General features: G+C 39.9%; 1 protein-coding gene across 1 annotated transcript; it reads left to right on the forward strand.

Moving 5' to 3' along the window:
- The first annotated feature begins 201 nt into the window (after window positions 1–201).
- On the forward strand, window positions 202–13,015 carry LOC145766922 (microfibril-associated glycoprotein 4-like). The gene is made up of 7 exons (XM_082578630.1): window positions 202–382; window positions 3,565–3,675; window positions 4,364–4,518; window positions 8,626–8,722; window positions 10,441–10,540; window positions 11,668–11,735; window positions 12,437–13,015. Exons 1-7 carry the CDS (start codon window positions 214–216, stop codon window positions 12,682–12,684), a joined length of 948 nt encoding a protein of 315 aa, XP_082434756.1. The 5' UTR covers window positions 202–213; the 3' UTR covers window positions 12,685–13,015.
- The last annotated feature ends 4,357 nt before the right edge of the window (window positions 13,016–17,372 follow it).

Genomic DNA, 17,372 nt, shown 5'->3' on the forward strand with positions numbered 1-17,372 from the left:
TCCACTTTTTTGTTTACATTTTTGTGGAACTTATGCTAATCTTGTTTGCAACGTAATGCCGATGCTTTACATTTGTCACATTAAAAACACGGAAAGCAGCTGACTCGATGACTAATATAGTCTTTCGCTGCTTCCTGTCTGTTGTTGAATATATTTGTACCGGTTTATATTTGTACCGTATACTATTTTTCGCAGCAGACAAATATTTTAACCATGCAAAGTAGGCCTACTCTTTTTCTCGTATTTTTGGGACTATGTCTGTGTTCTTCAGTAACTAGCTCACGAGAAGTCACTCTGTCATGTGGAGCAGACGAAGAAGCAGAAAGAGGACCTGCAGGACCTCCAGGCAAAAGAGGTGTTCAAGGAGAGACTGGACCAAAAGGTAAAAAAAAATCATCCTTATCTTGTTTTTTGCTGTGATAGACCATACAGTAGTTTTCTCGTAATTAACTCTATACAGCATAAGTTGGCTTGTGTTATAGGTAGACAAGAGTATTGTTCCCTACCTTACAGTATAACTTTTCAAGTGCGATCAACTGCTCCTTCTTCTTCTTCTTCTTCTTCTTTTTTTGAGCTACTGGGGCCGAGGTCCGAGGATCTATTTTTTTACTACTCCAGGTTTATGATGTTCCCGGACGCGAAATTTTTTTTCCACGAACTTTTTGCTACTTCGCATAGAGTTTGTATTTATACCGTGTAAATGCAAACATTTACAGTTGGCACGTTTGGTTCAGTGGTTTCGTCTTTTGCCTTATAATCGTGAGGACATCGGTTCGATGCCCATCGAAGTCAATTTTTTTTTTCAGTCCTACATTAATTTTTGCGGTGCACAAAAGCTTTTCAAAAAAAGCAAGGTTAGGGGTAATTGGTTAGGCTTAATTCTTAATCAATTCGGAAAATCTTACTTTGAGACTAGTGACCACAATCAATGTATTTTCTCAACTTTTTTTAACTTGACTAGACTAGGTGTGTCTCCAGGCTACGTATTTTTTTAAGTTCAATGTTTAGATTTGGACCTGGAGGGCGAAAATCGGCTGCTGTGAGGGCAAAAATCGGTAAAAACAGCTACGCGCTCCGCGCGATAACCAGTAATGGCTACACTTACAGAAATATACAAATGAGACAGAAAGTTTGTGGGAAAAAAAATTCGCTTCCCGGACTGCACTGGAAAGGCTATCAGTGAGAAACCGGTGGTTGGTTTCAACACATAAGAGGCCGACCTTTTGCTTGGTTGATCAACTGCTAATTAAATGGTATTGTACAGAGCTGCAAGCAGTTTTTCCTACAACAAGATGTCATTGTTGGGTCTGTAATTCCCAATGTACCGTATTTCATCACAATACGAGTGAAATAACTAATTATATTACAGTAGTACCCGCTTATAAAGCCCACGGTTAATAGCCCATCCTCTTATTAAGCCCGATTTGGTCCTGTCTCGAATTACTCCTTTTTATTCCAGTAATAAAAAACCCTGCTCAATAAGCTCAAAACTCCACTTTATAAGCCTAGTTTTTGATTGCATTTACTTTAAAATTATAAAAAGGCGTCGTAATTTTCTGATTGTCATCGTGCTTTCGGAAATTTCACGCTTTATTACGTTGCTAACAAAGTTATTAATATACTGTGACTGTTGGGTTGTAAACCATAAACAGACATAACTAAAGACATACAAGACAGACATAACTAAAGGTTTAAAAGAGTTACCTCTCTACCCAAATTGTATGTTGGGTTGTAGGCTACAAAACACTGCTCGTTGCTGACACAACTTGTAAAAAATGCAATTTTTGCCAGCCGCAAAAATGTATGACGTATAACAGCAAAGAACCAATCGCTGTGCACAGTTGTTAACATATTTAGCAACTTTTTGCCATACTACAGTGGGCCATAGTCAATTATACGTATGGAAGTGGCGGAAATTTATTTCCCGCTTAATAGGCCCACCCGCTTTATAAGTTCAAAATTGTCCGGTATGTAGGTGGGCTTAATCAGTGGAGACTACTGTACTTTTATTATCACTAATCCGATTGTTATTTCAAGTCCTATCTTTTACAGAGATGTACGTATACGCGCATACATGCGGCGTAGACTTTTTGTTTACGCTAACGCTTGCGGCCACATTTTTTTGGATAGTTTGCGCTTGAGGCTGCGCCGTAAAGTTTTCGCGGTTTTTTAGCGCATAACATCAACGCATACTTTTTAACCTTTTGAGGTCCAAATTTTTTTTCCGATTTTGGTCCGTTGAGGTCTAAAATTTTTTTTTTCAAATTTTCTAAATTTGCCAATTTTCAAAAATATCCCACAGAGAGGCTTGGACCTTGTTCAGAAAAAAATTGTAGACATCATCCCAGGGTGACGTTGGACCATATTACATAATTTTATTTTGCATCCCAGGAATCTAACTTGGACCGCAAAAGGTTAATGTTTTTTTTTCGCTACAACACGCCAATACCTTCCAGCGCTGAAGTTGAAAGAATGTTTCCAATTGGCAAAGACATATTGCAACCAAACACAGCAAAATGTCAGATAAACACTTTCAGATGCTTGTGTTTCTTCGTGGAAATTCAAAATAAAACTTGTTTGTTTCAAGTGGTTTATACCGTGTGAATGTTCGGCACCTAGCAAACAAAATTAGTTTACACTAGTGTATGCGCTGACGCCGCCAACTTTTATTACAAGTTGCGTTGATTGATTGATGGATTGATTTTATTTCGTTGTAGGTAAATATAGTACAATAAATACAGCAATAAAAAAGAAATTTCCAGCAACGGGAATCTGCGAAGAGATCATAAGTTGACGCATACGGCGAGACGAAGTTGAAGTTGCGAAGAGACGAAGTAATTGGCACATACGGCGTATGGTTTTTCGAACGTTTGCGTTAACGCTGACGGCGTCAATATTTTTTGTATGCGCGTACATCACTGATCTTTTAACATTATGTAACAGTGCAATTACAAACTGATGTTGCAACATTTTTTGATTATAGAAATGCAGTATCACAGAAAGCAAGACTTATCACACTAATTTTTAAAAACATTCTTGATCCAATTTCAAAATCTTTATCAAACTTTTTTGTCATTTTTTTTCTTTTGCGAAACAATTTCTTGGCTACGTGGTCTCAAAAAATACGTCTTGCTGGGATTGGTTTGAAGACAACAATGCAAATAAATATGACTGGCAAGACATTGTCTATAAAGAAGAAACAATTGATCTTGCAGTCAGCGCAAGGTTGTATTGTGTATAGGCCTACTCACTATAGAACAACAAGCGTTACTTTTCGCCTATCCAATCAACAAGTGTTTTTCGGCACTAGTGTTTCATAAGAACAGACAACGATAGACATGAGGCTGGGGCCATTAGTATCAATGAGTAGTGGTGCAATACCGATTAACTCAGTCGCATAGCGAATCACTTATCTGTCGCTGTCAATTCTTACTACACTCGGCTGCTGAGAAAGATAGTTTATTCTCAAAGACTAAGTTACAAGATGTACCAAATATACAATGCATCTGTGAATAGGTAGTGGAATAGAAGGTTCACATCACTGAATACATTAAATTGACGTAGGTGAATCAGGGGAAAAAGGTGACAGAGGCCAAACAGATGAATCCGAGGAGCAAATCATGGCTTTGGAACAGCGGGTTCAAGATTTAGAGTTCCATCTTCAACATGGATTAGGTTTGCTTGGATAGAGTTAACTCTGTTAATGATAAATTAATCGAAACGGCTTGCTAAGTTTTATCGTGCCATCAGTCATGAAAAAAACGTAAATTAACCTGAATACACTAATCCTTTTTTGACTATTCTAATTCTGTGGTCGATTCACTAACATAGGCTAAGCTACAGCCTAATTTTATCTAGAATATTTTAAACATTTTTTTAAAATTTGAAGCTTAACCATCTTTTGAATGTCACTGGCGCCACAGCATCGAAGTTACTGCCACAGCAGAGACACACCAGAGATACAATGATGGCAGGATAGTTTTACTTGCACAAAGGGATCAGTTTAGTATAGCCTACCAACACCTTCTCATTGGAAATTATTGGTAGGGAGTGTTTGATAATAGGTCTTCTTTGTGTGAACCTTCTTCGCCACTCCAGTGGTCTGAAATTTGTTCCTCCTTGCCACACTCACAGATCGCGGATTAAGCCCTTCCCTATTTGTGCATGTTGGGGCGGAATAGTTCGACGCCATGGTAATAGGTTGTCATAGATTAAGAAAAAAAACTTAGTTTCAACTTGTTTGGAGTTTAAGAATTTGGGGTAATTTAAGGATGCTGAACTCAGATAACTGAGTTTCTCTTTTACTGTTACACCCGCGCTTACTTTATGAAACAAAAAATAATTTAGATGAATTTGTGTTTAGTGCAAACTCTCTCTGCTTCCCTTCGAAGAGACTGCAACGATGTTTCGCATCAGGGGTTTACCCGCAGTGGAATCTACAACATTTCTATAGACGGCCGAGGTGGAATTTTTACCGAAGTTTACTGTGATTTGGAAGCAAATGGAGGAGATTGGCTGGTAGGTTGTTAGTACAAGAGTTAGGCCAGATATTGTAGTTAATTTTCATGAAAATTATGAAATTAAACTTATTTTATCTGCCAAATACTTAATGAAAGAGACAAATAGGCAGGCCCGTTGAGAGGCTACTTCGGGCCAATGACACTCGTAGGTCTCCAAAACAAGACACTGCTAAAAAATGCACTCTAACAAAAATATAGGCAACGTTTTCTTTAAACTTTTGGGATTTTTACACTAAAATGCCACAATTGAAACTTTTTGTAGTCAAGCTTCACAATTATTGATTTAGCAGCTTATAGGCAACTGCTGAATGCTGAGACCAGGGGCGGATCTACCGGGTGGGCCTGATTGGTACAGGCCCACCCAGATTGACAGTGAGCCCACCCAAAATCAGGTTCATGAAAAAAAAACATATTAATGTTTAACACTAGAACAACCAACTGGCACTGAATTGTCTGTGGCATCACTATTTCACAGCATGATACCACTTTAACAGCTCATAAACAATTTACACAAAGCGATGTTTCCCAGGAAAAAAGTTAGCCTTTCGCTACTGTCGTTTTTGATGGTTTACACTTCACAGATGGTCTTGTCCGCTGTTTGAAATGAACATAAAGACTTGGCTAAACGTGAGCTGGTTGCCGAGTGTGTGCGATTCCTTCACGGAGGTGTCATCAAAGAGCGGGCAGTGGGCTTTGTTGCGACCGCAGACTTGTCCGCAAAAGGAATATCAGAGAAAATCCTGGAGGTGCTTCAACCACTAGAATTGGATCCTGCTCTCTGTGTCGGTTCTGTTTCGATGGAGCATCGGTCATGTCGGGGCACACGGGAAGGGTTCTGGTTAGTTTGAAAGAAACATTTCCAAAAGCCATAGGCTATATGTAGCCTCAGTGGCGTAGCCAAGGGGGGGTGTTTGGGGGTTACAACCCCCCCCCCTTTGGCACGCGTGTGACGTCACGATATTGAGAATGATGCTTTCAGTCTCTTTATGCTCGAGAATGATGCTTTCAGTCTAAAAAAAAATGCCTAATTTTAAACAAAACTGCATTAAAAGAGCGAGTTTTGCCAATACCAAACATTCAAACATCTCAGCCAGGAATTAGCAACAAGAAAACATAGAAACTTAGCTTTATTTCCGAAAAATGCCCAAGAAAACATGATCTTATCCTTTTGCTATGCCACCGGACAGCACCATTTTACAGGAATATTTATACCCACACTTTTGTTGAAAATGCTCTCAGAATGCACCAAATTCAAAGTAATTTTTCAAAATTTTCTGGGGGAGGACCCCAGACCCCCCGCCGATGGGTGGTCAAAACCCCCCCATTCTAAATTCCTGGCTACGCTACTGTGTAGCCTACACTGCAACTCGCATCGGCTTAACTTAGTGCTTTGCACCGCTGCTAAAGCGTCCGGACAGATGATCACATTTTTTGACATTGTTAATCAAATACACAGCTTTTTACCGGGGCCCACCGGCACTCTCGCTTGATGGAGATACACAAGGAAATGCATCCCGACCGGCAGACTATGGAGCTGGAGCGCTCATATGACACCAGCAGGTAGAGTTCAAAATCAGGGTCAATGCATAAGATATTGCAGTTGCTTGATGTATTACTGGAGGCTCTGACTGGCTTTTCCGAAACCAGTGGACAAAACAAAATATAAGCAGAGCAGCTCCTGCAGCAGATGCAAACGAAAAAAATCGTTTTGTGATTTTTTGCAAACTGTTTGAAAACAGCGATTTTGCCACCAAGGGCCTGCAGAGCTCAACACTTTGTGTGACAGGCTGTATATCGTTTCTAGCACTAGTTGCTACGTTCATCTGATGAAATTGAAAGTAAAGTTAACAACAAACAAGATGGTTTATTGCTTTACTGACGTTTCGCGCACCGTAACAATGCGCATCCTCAGAGCGAATAACATACAAAATAAAATTTCACCAGGTTATTATTCGCTCTGAGGATGCGCATTGTCATGGTGCGCGAAACGTCAGTGAAGTGATAAACCATCTTGTTTGTTGTTAATTTTACTTTCAATTTCATCAGATGAACGTAGCAACTAGTGCTAAAAACAATAATTGTCCTGATGAACACCCAAACTTTTCAGTATTCAGGCTGTATATCACTGATTGAAACACTGAAAGCTACATATGCAACTTTCCGCGAGGATTCGAAGGGTGACTTTGGTGACGTGCTCAAACTGACAGAAGAACTGATGGTAAAACATGAGATAGCCTAACTAACTGGGACGTGGTTGCTTCTCGTGAACGCAAACTGCCTTCGAAGTTTCACAAGTCTGTTGTCACCACAACGCTAAGAAAAACGTCGGCTGTCAAGAGCAATGAGGATTTAAGGGCGCTGTGGAACTGTATTCTTGACAGGCAGATAACGGAGTAAACTGCCGCTTTATGGACGACACGTAGCTATGGATTAATGAGAGCAGCGGCCTCTTTCGCTGCACTTTTGGCGAAATAAACATTCTAAATGGTCCGTGTGCACAGTATGGCATTGAGATCGCAGATGCTGAACATGCTGTATTCATTCAACACATCAGACGAAAAATGGATCGTGAAAACTTTCCTTTAATGGAAGTGATAAAAGCTTTAGTAGAGAGTTTGCTTTGTTGAACCATAGAGAAATAAAACAAAGTAACTTTAGCGGGTTTAACATGATGTGTTAGGCTACATACACAAATATAACATTTTTAATTATGTTAACATTTTTAATTACAAATATAACATTTTAATTGTGTTATATTTGTGTATGTAATACATCATGTTAAACCCGCTAAAGTTACTTTATTGTATTTCTCTATTAATAGAAGTACTGGACAGCTGCCCTGCTGATATTTTCACGAACATTAACAGTGTTTTAAGGACCATCATACCACTGCCTGTCACGTCCTGCAACGTTGAGAGACTTTTCTCCGCAACAAACAGGATCCAAACGAGCTCAAGACAACCCATTACCAGTTCGGATTATGATGACATAATCCACTTTTTTAACTCGAAACCTAAGAGACTCCGCCTTGTGTATAAGCTCCGGTAACACTAAGTTTTTGTATGCTGGTCCGCCGTGGCATTATTGGTGAAAGCCGACCAAGATACTTCCTAGGCCCACCCATAAATTACGTTCTGAAGGATAGTTTGGGGCCAATGAGATCTTTGGGCTCCAATTTAAAACACATCTAAAAAAATACACTGTATCCCCACTATCCCAATTCCCAATGAGGCTATTGCGTAAATGTAGTAGCCTATGTAGCTACGTAATTGCGGTAAGGCTATTAACTTGTGTAGGCCTACTTCTTGCATCTACAAAAACAAACATGATGAATTGAATAGCCTAGATCTAAAGACATATTTGCGTACACTAGGGCCCAGTGCTCTTCAACCTTTTTTGGTTTGGTGAACTCTTAAAGTTGTTGTGACGAACTCATGCACTCTTTTAACTTAAAAGGTAAACTGAGGTAAAAGCGATATAAAAAATCATTATTTAATCACTGTTTTGTTGTTGCACATTATTAACTAACAACTCAAACCGAGGTATGATATCTTTTTCAATTGCTCCCCTCATCAATGGATCGATGTGTGTGATTGAATTTCTCTTTCGAGATTTGATTTCACACAAACAAGAAAAGCCGCTTTCGCATAAATACGTTGTTGGCATTTGAATAAGTACGGAAATTGCCCTTTTTGCTATGCTTCTGTATTCTGGCACATTTAACAGGTGCACCCAAAAGTCAGTGTATGGTGTCTCTTTAAATAATACTTTCATACCAAAATCCGATTGGAGATCAATCAAATCTTCAATTTCTGTAGTAGGCCCGTCATAAATGAAAGGTTGTGATATCCAAGAACTGGCATTAAGTGTGGCATTCTGTTCAGCATTGAAATATTTCTTAAAGTTTTCTTGCAACAAATTAAGATGGGCATGAATAAGTGGCAACAGACTAGGCTACAACTTTAGAGTAGGCTATAAACTTCTAAAAACTGGAGACGATTTTTACTGAGCTAAATTTCATCATTATTTTGCAGTTTTTATGTAACTATAAAAACAGACTAACCTGCCGAGCTAATTGCTTTATTTTGATTTAATTGTAATGCAGGTTATTCAAAGAAGAGTTGATGGAGCCACCGATTTTTTCTTGGGTTGGAATTCTTATGTAAATGGCTTTGGAGACTTAAGCCATGAATTTTGGCTTGGTAGGTTGACACCACACAATGACCCATTGTCACTGTTTTTTTTTTATCTCTTATACGTAAAGAAACTTTGAAAAGATTGATAATGTGATTGATTGATTGAATCTTTATCCTCGGACTGGGAAAGCTTCTTGCAGAGCTTAATCCTGGCAGTTTCGCATACTTGTAGTCTTGTAGAGGCTTCACTGACACAGGCCCGGTCACCGAGATTGACAGAGTGAAGTTTCCGATTGCTGAAGTCTTGTTGCCGTGGAACTATTCCATTCATTTAGTTTATTGAGATATCAAACGACACTACGACAGTCAATTTAGCGACAAATCACTCTACTTTTTTTATTGTAGATTGCTTCCAGAAATACAGCAAACTTCTTGGTCGAATTCAAAATAGATATAGGCTACTTTGCTACTTGCAAAAGCGACTTTACAATCGGCTATAACTTCCGCTTTTACTGTCTATTCAATATCGGCTGGAAATCTATAATCGTCTTCAACATACTTTTCATTAACACTTCTCAACTTCTTATCTCCATAATATAGCCTACAACTCTTTATATATCATATTCAAATCGCGCGGCTATTTATAACAGGTTTGCTTTGACCAGAAGCTTCCAGAAGCTTCCAGAAGCTATGGTAATATTACATCACAAGAACTTATTCTTCTGGTCAACAAGTCTACTAAATCAATATTAAACTACGTCATCAATCTTTCCAAGGTCTCTTTACGTGTAAGAACTACAGTAGAAGTAATTGTGACACTCAAGAACATATAATTCAATTTATTTTTCTTTGTCGGAAAACAACAGCAATGATAAAGTTACTAATAGTTTACGGGAACAAAACAACAAAAGGAAACGGCGGCAAAACCACAAAAGTTTAAAACGTGCATGCGATGTAAATTTAAAGCATACGTCCATGAAAGTAAAGTTAAGCACGGCCACCAAACCTAACAGTTTAAAATAGATGAATTAGTTGAAAGGATCAGTTGGCTCCACATACCTAAAGCAACTGGAGGTGTGACAGTTGAAGAAGCCATGTGAGGACGACTGAACCTCACAACCAAAACAAAAACAAAAAATCAATAACAAGATCATTTAAGAATAAACGTACGGTGAGTTTATTATACAAAAAAACTATATACAGTGTATTGTTTTTAAATAAAATGAAATGTTTGCAGCAATAACAGTGGTGTAGTTTTAAAACATGAATCGATAACTGATGGGACTGATGGGTTCAGGAATATAAGTTACAATAATTTAAACATGATATTATAGTGATGATCAGTGAAAAATGCAATGAAAGAGATATGAAAATGGTCTTGTAGCCTGCCATCTGGGCAATATACCTATTGGTTGTGACACCCATTGAACAAGAGCAAAGTGTATTTCCTACTTCAAAGAGAAAAAAATGAATCTATAGTCGACTAATTAGAGAGAGGGTTGTGGGATCAACCGCCTTCAAAATTTCTCTTGCCCTCAAAAAATGAGTTATTAATGTTATTACAACGTTTTAATAACATTGTATTACATGTTGAATGACATTTCATAAATGCTTGGCTGCATTCAGTAGCTGTATTTTAAACAAACTCTTTATTTCAAATAATAAAATGTTTGCCCTCCCCCGACAATTACTTTTGCCCCTTCTTAAAAAATTCAAGCTTATGTCACTGTTATTATTTGACATAAAGTATAGACATAACAGACCAGCGATATTTGTATTGTTAGGATTAGAGAATTTGCATCGAATTCTAAGTAATGGACGAACATATCAACTTCGAGTGGACGTAGAAGATTTTGAAAGAAATCGGGCCTACGCTCTGTACAGGTTAGCAGTGGCGTAGCTATGGGGGGCGGGAGGGGCGGCACTTTCAGACTACGAATTTTGATTTTGATTATAATCTGACTAAAAAACGCATTTCATTTTCACATGCTTTTTCTTGAAGGGGCGACAAAATCTGAAGCCGCCCCGGGCGGCACATTCCGGCACATTCTCTAGCTACGCTCTGTACAGGTTAGCCTAATCAAGCAGTTCTACTACGTAAATGAAAATCGTTGTCAATGCATCCGGAGTAAATTCCATGTTTTCAATGCCTGGTGTTTGTTGCTGTTATTGATCGGCGTGCAGTGAAGAAGAATAAGCAAACTTCCTTCCTGTAAACTTTTCCCAATTTAGGATATAGCATAGTGAAAGTGTTAAGTTGGTTGAAGCTTTGAAAACTAAAAGGCTAGTCCAAATTACTTCCCTCACAAGTCACCATAAAGGCTACTTCTGCTACAGTAATTTCAAAATCAATCAATTTACAAGTATTAAATTTTTTTCATGTTTAATTTAAAAAACCACTGAAATGGTGTACGGTAGCCTACTCGATTGCGGTACTTTTACCAGGTTCAGTTAAAGCATTATTATTTTCGAGCTCTAGTTTAGCTATAGAAAATGACATTTACAAGAAGCCTGTGTATTCGCATGCAATCTTGATGAAAAAATGGTGGTCGAGATTTCCTTTTTGTATCAAAATCACTGTAGGCTTAAACAACACTTCCCAGCCTTCCAGTAGGCCGAGGCCCACTGGAAGGCTGGGAAGCTTTAAAAAAAAGGGTCGCAAACCAATTGAAAATATTAGAACTTTCGCTTAGAAAAATTATCAACCATTTTTGATTATTTCAGCCCAAAATAAAAATATCGGTTGTTGTTACGCTTTTGTTTTTGTTGTTGTGTTTTTAACCTAATGTGTGGCAATTCGGCTAGGTCGTTATTTTGTTTAAGTCGTCAATTTTCACTCTACTTAGAAGTCACACCTTGGGAGAATTATACTTATACAGCACTATCAAACCAATCCGATTGACTTGACTAATTGGACTTCTTTTCACGCGGTATGAGTCTGATATAGATCGTGATGAATATAACTAGCTTATGCACAATGCGGCGTGAATAAGTTATGATTATTTACTCAGCTCGTTTTCGGTTGGGAGTTCGGATTCAAATTACCAGCTGAAGATTAGTGGATACAGTGGAGACGCAGGTAACCCCAAGACGACACTGCATATATTTTGCTGTATTGGGATAAAAATAGTTTTCCTTTGTATGTATTTCAAAGTTATAAGCCCAGTTAGGCATTTTACTTCTTCTTTTCACCATGTTGAGCAGATAAACAGAGCTACAGCCTAACAGTAGCCTATTTTTCTAACAACGTCAAAAAATAGGCCTTTCTGTGATCTTTAGCAAAAAAAGGCATTCTTGATATAATTCTTATAAGTTTATAGCATCAAATACACAAACACTTTAAGGATGTTTAAAAAATTGTTTCAAAACTTTTTACTTACAGTGGCTACTTACATATTTCACGTTGAAACTGCAAAAAGCCACGTTCAAGTCAGCAACTTCAACTGATTTAAAATTGTAACCTACATTTAACCTGTTTTAAAGTTTAATAAATTAATTGATCACATGAAAAACGTGAAACGTTAAAAGAGTATTTCATTTTACTACAGACAGGCAAAGCACCACAACACAATTGGGTTTACTCGTAAAATCGGACACTTTATGAAAAAAAAAAATTAATGTTGACTTTTTTCCAACATAGGCTACAAAACATTCAAAATTAGTTTGCATTTGCAACTGAAGTCCCAGATGCTTTTGCTTTTTTCTTAAAACGTCATATAGGCTTAAAGTGGTACAAAAAAGGAATCTCTCCACCAAAACTATATTTCAAATTGATTTTAGGAGATTCCCTCGCACTCCACAACAACGGCGTCTTCTCTACGCATGATCGTGACCATGATGATTGGGAGAACAACTGTGCACAATCATATCATGGTGCCTGGTGGTACCGTTCATGTCATCATTCCAACTTAAATGGAAATTATCTCTTGGGAGGTCAAGTTACTGCCACTGGGATCAACTGGAGAAGTTGGAAGACCACTTATTACTCCATGAAAAGGGCTGAGATGAAAATTCGTTCTATCAATTAAAGCCATTATGAAACCCTTCAAGTTGATGACAATATAGTCGATGCAGCTTATAAACCTTTTGATCGACTGTAGGCTATTGTAACATTCTTTCTCTTTGATGTACCACAGTTCATACACAGTTCTTTCCAGGGGCGCGGAAGTAGGGGTGCTCAAGGAGCTGCAGCCCCTCTAGAGCTAATTCAGCCCCCTGGAATTTTCGATAACTGACAACACTGCGGCAGCTTCAGCTCCCCTTAGAGAAAAATAGTTCTCGTGCCACTGGTTCTTTTTATTGTAGGCTATTTATCACGATATTTGACTGTATTAAAAATTGTTGTGGTTGTAACGTGAAGGTGGTTGGCTTGGTTTTTGAATCTTTATTCTCGGACTGACAAAGCCTTGATGCAGAAAAGGAGAGCATTTGAGCATTGTTTTTGAGTTTTCTCAAAGGACAAGTTATTTTACTTAAGATAACAAATCCTTTTAAGAGGATATGTGGACATATTCATTTAATGGCCGACACATGTAACTTTAAAAAATTTAGTTTTTTGTTGCTCCAAAACTTTGCAATCTTGTGACTACTTCTTCTTCTTCGTTTGAACCTTGTTCTTCGCCACTTCAAGGGTCGAGGGGCTCTGCCTTTTACCACCCTTGGGCAGTGGCGGCGACGCGGTCTAGATGTTTGGGCAGGTGTCGAGCAGCCATTGAATTGATTCGTCATCCAATTCACGCAGACCACGCACACCATTTGGCGCATGGTAGATGGCGCAGTTACAGATGGTGTGGTCTACGGTTTGTTCCTCCATGCCACACTCACAGATCGCGGATGGAGCCATCCCCCATTTGTGCATGTTGAAGCGAAATAGTCCGACGCCTGTACGCAGGCGGTTGAGCCGCACCCAGGCCTTCCTTGGCAAATGCATTCCGGTTGGGTGGTGGCTGGTATCGGAGATGAAACTTTGGAGTCTTGAGGAGTTCTTCTTCCACTCCGAGCTCCATTGATGGTCCGCCCAGGTAGCCGCACTGATGGATTGGTCTTCAGCACTTTTCATCAGGAGTTGTGCGGCACGTACAAATGGGTGTCTCGATTTCAGTCGCCGAGGTTTCTCGTTCACAGACTCGTAGAGACTTGAGTAGAGCAAGTGGTTGGGGTTCGTAGCGCGACGAGAGAGAGACAGGATGGCTTCTTCGCGACGAAGCTCAGCTGGTTGGATGCCTGCAAGGACAGGGAGATTTTCCGATGGTGTGGGTCGCAGGCATCCTGTCACGATACGCAAGGCGTCGTTTATGGCAGTGTCGATTTGATGGCAGTGGGCACTGCGGCTCCAGACAGGTGCACAGTATTCTGCTGGAGCGTGAACTAGCGCGATGGTGGCAATGCGCAGGGTATCAACTCCGGCTCCCCAGCCAGAGCCGGCCAGACGCCTTAGCAAAGCTGTGCGTGTTGAGATCTTTTTGCGTAGTGACTCCAAATGTTGACGGTAAGTGAGCGACCTGTCCAGGACTACCCCTAGATATTTAGGGTTTGGGCAGAAGGGCAGGATTTTTCCATTGGTGCTGATCTTGAGCTCATGCTTTGCTTCCCGGTTGTTTAAGTGGAAGGCTGTCGTCACTGTTTTGGTTTCGCTGAGCTTCAGTCTCCATCTCTGGAGGTATGCCGAAAGTGTCGACATGTCCTGGTTTAGAGTCCCTTCTAATGTTTGCCATTGATTCGACAAGTGTAGAATGGCCAAATCATCGGCATAGGCGTACTTTGCGGATACCGTGATTGGCATGTCGTGGGTGTAAATGTTAAACAGAAGGGGGGCCAGGACAGATCCCTGAGGGACGCCATTCTTAAGGCGTCGTAACCTGCTTGGTTTACCACTTCCGGTGTTGAGAGTAAAGCTTCTGTTGTAAACGAGCTCCATGATCATGCGGACCATGTGCCTGTCCGGGAGCAGGCGGAGCAGTTTGCAGGTGAGGCCTTGGTGCCATACGGTGTCGTATGCAGCTGTGAGGTCAAGAAACACAGCACCAGCCTTCTTCATTGCCTCAAAGCAGTCTTCGATGTCTTGAGTCAAGAGAGTGCCTTGGTCCACAGTAGATCTTCCACGTCGAAAACCAGCTTGCTCCCGGGGCAAGAGTGGGTCTATAATTGGTTCGACTCGAGTGTAGATAAGACGTTCGAAAATTTTAAAAGGGATGCAGAGAAGAGATATAGGTCGATAGCTCTTCGGATCCTCTTGTGGCTTATGAGGCTTAGGGATCGCGACTACTTTGGCTCGTCTCCAAATTTTGGGGATCTTGAGTTGGCATAAGCAGGAAGACAGGAATTTTCGCAGCCAAGACTTCATGGCGGTACCAGCATGGAGTACAAGTTCGGGGCAGATGTTATCGGGACCAGGGGCCTTACGGGTCTTAGTAGATTGTAGGGCAGCGGTGAACTCATCTGACGTAAACTCATCAGAGATGCTTTCCTCGTCTGGTGTTGGGATTTTCCAGAGATCAGACGTTTCCCTCTTTACAAGTTTGGAGAACTTGCGATCGCCTATTTTGTAGGTCCCATTTTTCACCAGTTCTGATGCGATGTTATTGGCAGTAACGGGGCATTGGCGGGAAGGGCGTGCTGAACGACCCGTAAGGTTGTTGACAGTACTCCATGCTATCCGGCTAGAGTGTGTAAAGTCGATAGTGTTGACGGTGTTTTTCCATCGCTCTAGCCTCCGTGAGTCTAGCCGATCGAGCAGTTTTGTTGCGACTGAGGTAGAGGCAGCACCTGGTGAGGCACGAACGTAAGAGCGGTATAAATTTTCGCACTCTGAATCCCAGCACGGCGTGTAGTACTTTCGGCGGCCGCGAGGGATAGCTTGTTTAGCTGCGGATTTGATAGCACGGCAGAAGTCTTGGTAGGCCTCATCCACGTTGGCGGTAGAAGGTGATGGTAGTTCCGCCACATTTTGATTGGTTATGAGGCTGTAGCGATTCCAATTGGCCTTTCTAAAGTTCCATCGCTTCAGTGGGGCACTTGGGATGGGAGAGACAAGCTTAGGGGCAGTGATGAGCGAAGGTCGGTGTTGGGAACGTGGGAACTTCTCTAGCACACGTCTGTCAGGAAGAGAGCTGTCTGTGTGTCAGGGTTGGTGCCCGTTCCCCAGCGTCTGGACCAGAAGCTGGCTGGATCTTTTGGGTGGATCTCCGGACCAGAAGCTCCGGACCAGAAGCTGGCTGGATCTTCTGGCTGGATCTTGTGACTACTGACATAGGCCTACACACATTAATTGCAAGTTAGTCGCAATGCTCCAATTTTTATCAACACTTGCCAATTTTTATTTAAAAAAACCTGTCTTCCAATCATTAGATTTATGAATTATAATGCAAACAGACTGTTACCATCAATCTGTGTATTTGGTAGCCTACATTACGACTCAGTTCTTCCGAGTTGAGTATCTGCTTTGTTTCTACTTTTTATTTTTGATTGTAATATAGACCATTTTGAGTTTGATGCCCCTGGTTTGATGCAAATAAAAAATAAATTTCAAATTATATTTTTTAACCCTTTTACTCATTTTATATCATAAATGATACATTTTTCAAAATCTTGTTTATTGAAGAATCTGTTATTTTCATTTCGGTCAAATAAATAACACACTCCGGAAGAGGTTGAGTTTGACGCATTATAATAGCCTAATGATAGTTGAGAATAATGTTATTGTTTATTTAGCCTACATAAAACGTTGTTGAAATGACACATTGCTTTGGAAGTTCACAACTACTAAAAAAGCTATTAATAATAAGCTACAATAGAGCTTTCGAACAATTCAATCACTAATTTTAAAATATACGAGAGTGATATTTATCAATGTTACTTATTTGGATTTAATGACAATTATTTTGTAACAATGAATCTTGTTTTACATAACAATTGATAATTAATTATACTAAACTGAATTGCGAGTTGTTCATCCAAAGACGATATTTTATCTAAAACAATAATAGCACGAAATTAATAATTGTCACATTGATATTTTAACAATCACAAAACGAAAGTGTAGTCTACATTTGCAGTTAGCCTTCATAGAAAGTTTGCTTTCTAGTGTGCAGTAGTAGAGTCACTTGTTGGGTTTCTTTATCAGTGTCGCAACCAGTGCCGGTCTTTGGGGTGTGCAAACCGTGCGATCGCACAGGGCCCGCAAATTAGGGGGCCCGCAATTTACTCAGAAGATGCAGTAATTTTTGTCATTTCCAATGGAAAAAATTCAATTCGATTCACAAGCAAGTACCGGTATCCTTGAAGTCAGTTGCGGCTTCAGATGTATTTCCGAAAAATGCTAAAGAAAACGTGATCTTGTCGTTTTGCTATGCCACCAACGAGATATAACACAATGAGTTGAAACTCACTCTTCTCTTAGTGTTTCTCTTTTATCTCTCTCGTTTCTCTACGTGGTTCGTTTCATGGTTCACTGCTTGCACATGGAAGCTTGTTTTCGTTTGTAAATTAACTTGTTGGAATACTCAAATCAACATCAAACATGAACAATAAACATAGAAGAATTTATATCAACAACAAAACATTCTTTTAAACTCATCCGGTTCAGTGTTCCCTCTGAGGCGAGAGAAATGCAAAATTGTTTGGGCATTTTCACACTGCTCAATATAAAGTGAGAAGCTATACAATGCTGGGCATGTTTAGGTTAAAAATTTAGGGCATTTTCTCAGCCACCATTTTG

This window comes from Aplidium turbinatum, chromosome 3, assembly GCF_918807975.1.
Source record: "Aplidium turbinatum chromosome 3, kaAplTurb1.1, whole genome shotgun sequence".
NCBI lineage: Eukaryota > Metazoa > Chordata > Ascidiacea > Aplousobranchia > Polyclinidae > Aplidium > Aplidium turbinatum.